Source organism: Charadrius vociferus, unplaced genomic scaffold, assembly GCF_000708025.1.
Source record: "Charadrius vociferus isolate BGI_N301 unplaced genomic scaffold, ASM70802v2 scaffold337, whole genome shotgun sequence".
In the NCBI taxonomy this organism is placed as follows: Eukaryota; Metazoa; Chordata; class Aves; order Charadriiformes; family Charadriidae; genus Charadrius; species Charadrius vociferus.
This window is the reverse complement of record NW_009649049.1, coordinates 180,250-186,820: the sequence shown is the minus strand read 5'-3', so window position 1 is coordinate 186,820 and position 6,571 is coordinate 180,250. Positions and strand designations below refer to the sequence as shown.

Here is a 6,571-nt window from a genome sequence, read left to right as displayed (position 1 = left end):
CCCAGAGACCTGTCCACCACCACCAGCTGATAGCAAGCCTCTTGACAAAGCCTGAAGTCCTCTTTCATTGACTCGTTGCCTCCGTGTCATTCCCTCTCGGGACTTCTCTTGGGACCCCCTCACAGCCATGCCATTTTCCCCACCTCCATAGGATGATATCGAAGTTGCTTTCTCGACTGCCCCTAACTCACTGTTTAGAGGAGGTGTCCAGCTTCACCCAAGCAGGGCTGCAAGGACAGCCCTGTGATTAGGCCGACCCCTCAATCTATGTTCTGGAGGCATCAACACACTCCCATTCCCTCCCCTGTTATTTCCTCTCCCTCCCCAGCCCCATTCCCATGGATGGACCACAGCAACACAGCCATTTTTGTCTTTCAGCGGAAACCTGGCACATCTTCAGAGTGCCAGGGCCTTTCTCTTATTATCTTAACAAACACAAGGGGGACAGTTTTCTAGACCCCAGGGACCCAGGTGACGGTGGCCAGAAATAGGTAGCGGTGAGGTGGCTCAGATATGGCATGTTTTGAATACTTAATTCTCTTATGGTTCATATCTGCTACAGTCTCGTGAAATTTCCTGCTTGGAAGTCCTGGTGGACAACAGACAGACAAAGAAAGAACCTTCAGGTTAGACTTTAAAGTAGAAACAAAAGATCTTATTTTATGGCAAGATGAAAATTTCTCTTTTTTTTGGTCATTTTGTTACCTGGTAATTTTTTGACTTTGTTCTTACAATTAGAGCACAGGAATTGGATGGTTAGGAATATATACAGGATCATAGATCCAACAACTAGTGTGTCTATGCTAACTAACTGTAAAAACTGGACTTTGAAATTTGAATGAATGATTAGAGTGATAATGAATCTTATTAGTGTTGTAAAGTAGAAGTAAATATATATTTTTATCTCAATAATTTACATTTTGCCCAGTTTTCCTGTATGTCTGAGTTTTAAAAACAGCTACTTCTCTTTCATAAGCACTTTGGTTAGGTTTTTTTATCCTTTTTTTTTTTTCTTCGTCCTGTAGTGTTCCCTGGTTGGATAAATAGAGTCTGGGAGCTTTTAAGCATTGTTGAATGTTTTGTATACTAAAATGACATCTTCTAAATGACCATTTAATGCTTTATTTCTGCAAGCATAATCATTAACTTCTCATATGCTTTTCATCTTTTTTTTTACTTTTTAGAAAAAGACTTCTTATTTTCAGTGAAGGGATCCTACGAAGAGAACCAGACCCTGTCGCTGCGCTCCTCCCGGCGACCCACAGAGCCCCTGGACTTCCACTACATCAAGTACAGCCTGTCAGAGCTGCGCGTGGCTCTAGCAGAGAAGCAGCCTCGTTTCTGCTCGGTATGTGGTCGTTAGTTTGAGTAAGCACAGTAAACTCATTGTTTTCCATACTGGACTGAAGCAAATGGAAAGAATTTTTATTTTTACTTAAAAGTCATCTTTCATGATCTTCTGCTCCAGAAGAGCACTGTGCCCCCTAAGATGCCTAAATATTAGATGCCAACTTGGAAACTGCTGGATGGTAACCCCATTTGAAAAAATAAGTTGGTGACAGTGCTTTTTTGTGGTGTATACATTAAATTTTTTTCTACCTTATAATTTATTTTTCAGTGTACCTCAGGCAAAGAGAAAAAAGACTGCCATGCATCCCTCACTATTCCTCTGGATTCACTTCCCTTCAAGGAGAAAGTAGCAGTAGCAAAGGTGATTAATACCAACTTTTTAGAATAAATGTGAAACTATGAACCAAAGATCAATGAGCATGAGTTAACAAGATCAGTGTAAAGTAGGGATTTAGACATATAACTGCTAATGCCCTTACCTTCCTAACAGAGAGGGTTATGGACCTGTACATTTTCAAATGAAGCAAATAGAACCAAAAACCACAGCCAAACTTTTGAGGGAGGGATTTCTATGATGATCCGGGGGACTGATGCAGGTCAGAGCAAATCAAAAGATGAAGCAAGACAGGGCACGCTGGCAAAGCTGTTGCTGTTTTTTACTGTATACTGCTCTGTGTATCTTCTTTAGTATAAAATAATTCAAAGAAAATAAAACAGACTCAGAAGTTTTAAAAATTGGATGGGTTTTCTGATTGTTATGGTTTTGTGGCTCCAACATGGCTCTTAGAAAAAGTGGAGGGTTTCAAAGTTGACTGAAAGGAAAGGAAAGGACATAAAATCATCTCCAGTGCTTATGTTGTGGGTTCTTTTCTAGGATGAAACAATCAATTTACATGTGAAGTCAAATGACTGGTAAGAAACTCTGTCTTTTGGTTTTATGGTTGTGAAAAAAAATAAAAAAAAAAGATGCTACCCAGCTTTTTTGCTTTCTTATCTTTTTCTGTAACTAAGGGAGAAAGTATTTAGTCAATGACTATATTTACCCCTATTTACCCCATGTTAGTTACCCACGTCCAGAAGGTGGATGTTGTTAACTGTGCTGTGATGAAATTTCCTGTTACGCTGCTATGCAGGAATTCAGTTTGGATGGGGAGAATAATCTTTTCTGGCTGCAAAATCCATGGATCTGTGACTTTAGAAAAATATGTGTTTATACATCACTTTCCTTATTTTTAAAGAATCCAGAGTATTTGTATTTATAAAACCTGGAGGTCTTCAGACAACAAATCCTAAATATTCCACTGTTTATAGTATCTGTATAAGGGTAGCAGTATTTATGTTAGGCACTTCCTGAAATTATCGTAGCAATAAACAATATTTCTGGTTTGGTTTTTTTTTTTTTCGGTAAGATTTTACAACTTTTGACTTTCTCAGCCTTTTCTCTGCCTTGTCTATACCATCTGTGATGTCCTTTTGTGGGGCTGCAATATCAGCTTTTCTAAGCCTAATAGCAGAGTTTGTAACTTGCAAGCATGGGTCCAGACACTAATTGTAAGATCATACACTTCTTGTTTAACCCTGTACTTTGTTTGAGGTCAAGAAACTTAGATGTTCGCTTGGAGTTTGATCTGTGTATGGAGGAGAAAAATTTCCTGCAGAAACGGAGGAGGTTTGTGGCTTCTGCTCTGAAAAAAGCACTTCATTTAGAGCAAGACCTACAAGACCATGAGGTATGGGGACCACCACAGGGACTGGACCGTGCTGTGTAACAGGAATGTGTTATGCTTGTAGCCATTCCCATAATGTTCCCTAACCAGGGATGTATTCGGTGCCCCATGTAAAGCATCGAGAAATGTTTAGATGAAACAACGTGAGAGCATGGGTAGAATCAAACACACTTGCTACACGTTTGCTCAGAAAACAGAATACCATAAATCAGCATTTTTTCCCTGCTTGATTTCTTTTTTATCTGTGAATTATAGACCTGGATAGTCCTACTCTCTTAGCTGAGCATTCAGTCACCAAGGCCCCATAAGTCATTACATATTATCAGATTTTGGAGGGGGAAAACCCAACAGTTAACGTGATACATAACACTGACTGATAAGGATGTTTCTTATCAGACTCTCTCCTCTGGTGTTCATCATCTCAGCTGTACTGTCACTCTAACAGCACAAAGACATTCAACGTTTTTTTCTCATCTGTCTGACTGAGTTTGGGTTCACTTTTGTTCATGTCCACACTGCCATGAGGATGGTTGGTGCTTCAGGGAGGAAATGTGATCTGTGATCAGGCACTTCAGAAATGAAGGTTTTCATTTTGAGAGGGTGGTTTGTTTTTTTTTTTACTGATGCTTTTCCCTTTGTCCAGGACAGCTGGACCAAGGGCATATTAAACATTATATGACAGAATGGCTGTGGCCGTTATAAATGATGTCCCTGTTCACGAACTGATTTCATCAGTCTATTGTTTCTTATTATCACACTCGTTTCAGTGAAAAAAGGTGGTTTCTAAAGTATAAGAATTTTTGAGGACAAGTACTTCTAATTTCAGATTTTCCAACAAGAGAATGTTTTCGCATAGTCAGGTAAACTCAAATCAGAATACTTGGCTTTGACCTGAAATGCTTGATTTGAATCAGGTTACTGCTGAATATTACCTTGATGCAATTGCCTGGAAATGTGTATGGGAAGTGTCATTTGGCTCCTCTTCTCTGAGCGGGTTTCTTGGAGGAACTTGTCTTCCTGTAACACAATTTATGCAATTAGGCATTGTGGTTCATCACTACAATTATATACTCTGGGTACTTTTTACGAAATGTAATCTAGTCATTATATTTGACTTACAAGAGAGGATGAACTCCACTTGTTCTCAAAATAGAGCTCTCATGAGATGATCTACCACTAAGGAAAATGCAGTCTCATGTTGAAATGCCTTGAAACAACAAGTTTTGAGCTGTTTTGGTAAGCCAGCATGTAACAATTTAGAAACAAAGTTGATTGATTTTGATTAAAAAAATGTCAAAGTTATCTAATTACTGAATCTTTTTTATTATTATTGTTTTTCTGTGCAAAATACCACGTTTTCATCTTTTTCTTGCCTGCTTGGGGAAATGGTGAAATGTTGGAATTTCTTGTGGGACAGAAATGCTGCAATTCACTCAACTCTGATCACATGTGCTGGTAAACCAAGTTATTGCTTACCACTGCTGTGTTGATGTTTAAACAGGTGCCAGTTGTAGCAGTCATGACAACAGGAGGTGGCACCCGGGCACTGACATCTCTGTTAGGCAACCTGTTGGGTCTTCAGAAGCTGGATCTATTAGATGCTATTTCATACATCACTGGGTCATCTGGTTCAACATGGTAAGGAGATCCTGAACAAAGACATCACTCATCACCTCTGTAGTCTGCTGTGTGAGAGATTTATTCTCTGTTTTGGTAAAGGAAGGTGTACTTCTTCAGTCTCAGGCTTTTTTATTGCTGTGTTAGGAACATATTGCCTGAGCCAGAGTGTGGCATAGGCACTGCTTATGGGGAACAACATTTTCCTTGACCCTTTTTTTCATCTCTAGGATCTTTCGTAGTGAGTGCAAATCACAGCCATGTGCATAAACCTGCATAGCAGGGAGGGGCTTTTGCAAGTCCTCAGGTTTCACTAGTGATTTGGGGGGGGTGTCTCTAAATCAAAAAAATCTCTTCTCTTCAATAATAAACTGAGCCCAAAAGATGTTTTTAATAAACTTCAGCTAGGTCATTTGATGTGGTCCTTAAATCCAAGTCTAAAAAGTGAAATAGTTTAGAGCATATGACAACATACTTTCTCTCTTTTCCCCAGGACCTTGTCACATTTGTATCAGAGTCCTGACTGGTCACGCAAGGATCTGTCCAGACCCATTGGTGAAGTCCGCAGACATATGACCAAGTGCAAGCTAAGCTGCTTTTCCCTGGAGAGCTTGAAGTACTATGACAAAGAGCTAAAACTGCGGAAGCAAGAGGGATACCAGATCTCTAGCATTGATTTTTGGGGGCTTCTGCTGGAAAAAGCATTAAGTGATGGGGTAGTGTGTCTATGTTTTTCCCTAACAGCTACTAAATACTGTTGTATGGAATATGAAGCTCCAGGGATGTATGCTAGCCTGAAAGCATGCCAGCATTATCCAGCAGACAATCTCTGCTGACTAACAAAGGGGATTTATCCTCACATGTAGAATCATAGAATCGAAGAATGGTTAGAGTTGGAAGGGACCTTGAAAATCACCTAGTTCCAACCCCCCTGCCATGGGCTGGGACACCTTCCACTACACTAGGTGACTCAAAGCCCCATCCAACCTGGCTTTGAACATTTCCAGGGATGGGGCATCCACGACTTCCCTGGACAACCTGTTCCAGTGCCTTACCACCCTCATAGTGAAAAATTACTTCCTGATATCCAATCTAAATCTACTCTCTTCCTGTTTAAAACCATTACCCCTCATCCTATCACTACACTCCCTGATAAAGGGTCCCTCCCCATCTTTCCTGTAGGCCCTCTTTAGGTATTGGAAGGCAGCTGTAAGGTGTCCCCAGAGTCTTCTCTTCTGCAGGCTGAACAAGCCCAACTCTCTCATCCTGCCTTCATAGCAGAGGTGCTCCAGCCCTCTGATCATCTTCATGGCCCTCCTCTGGGCTTGCTCCAACAGGTCCATGTCCTTCTTATGTTGGGGGCTCCAGGGCTGGACTCAGTACTCCAGGGGGTATCTCACAAGAGTGGGGAAGAGGGGCAGAATCACCTCCCTTGACCTGCTGGCCATGCTTCATTTGATGCAGAGCAGCATGCAGCTGACCACCTGAGCTGCAAGCACACAGCCATCCAGCCAATTCCTTACCCACTGAGTCGTCCATCCATCAAATCCATGTCTCTCCAATTTAGAGACAAGTATGTCATGTGGGACAGTGTCAAATGGTTTGCACAAGTCCAGGTAGATGATGTCAGCTGCTCTTCCCATATCCACCAGTGCTGTAACCTGTCATTGAAGGCCACCAAATTTGACAGATGTGATTTACCTTTAGTGAAGCCATGTTGTCTGTCACCTATCACCTCCTTATTTTCTGTGTACCTTAGCAGAGTTTCCAGGAGGTTCTGCTTCATGATCTTGCCGGGCACAGAGGTGAGACTGACCAACCTGTAGGTCCCCGGGTCTTCCTTTTTTCCCTTTTAAAAAAATGGGCATTATGTTTTC

At 41.2% G+C, this 6,571-nt stretch overlaps 1 protein-coding gene across 1 annotated transcript in view; it reads left to right on the top strand.

Moving 5' to 3' along the window:
- Positions 1 to 6,571, top strand: part of LOC104289066 (cytosolic phospholipase A2 epsilon-like) — a 37,281-nt gene that overhangs the window by 20,985 nt on the left and 9,725 nt on the right. Inside the window, exons 7-13 of the mRNA XM_009887957.1 lie at positions 563 to 626; positions 1,185 to 1,348; positions 1,619 to 1,711; positions 2,225 to 2,262; positions 2,945 to 3,080; positions 4,579 to 4,715; positions 5,188 to 5,410. Coding sequence (XP_009886259.1) covers positions 563 to 626; positions 1,185 to 1,348; positions 1,619 to 1,711; positions 2,225 to 2,262; positions 2,945 to 3,080; positions 4,579 to 4,715; positions 5,188 to 5,410 — 855 coding nt within the window. The remainder of the gene's footprint in view (positions 1 to 562; positions 627 to 1,184; positions 1,349 to 1,618; positions 1,712 to 2,224; positions 2,263 to 2,944; positions 3,081 to 4,578; positions 4,716 to 5,187; positions 5,411 to 6,571) is intronic.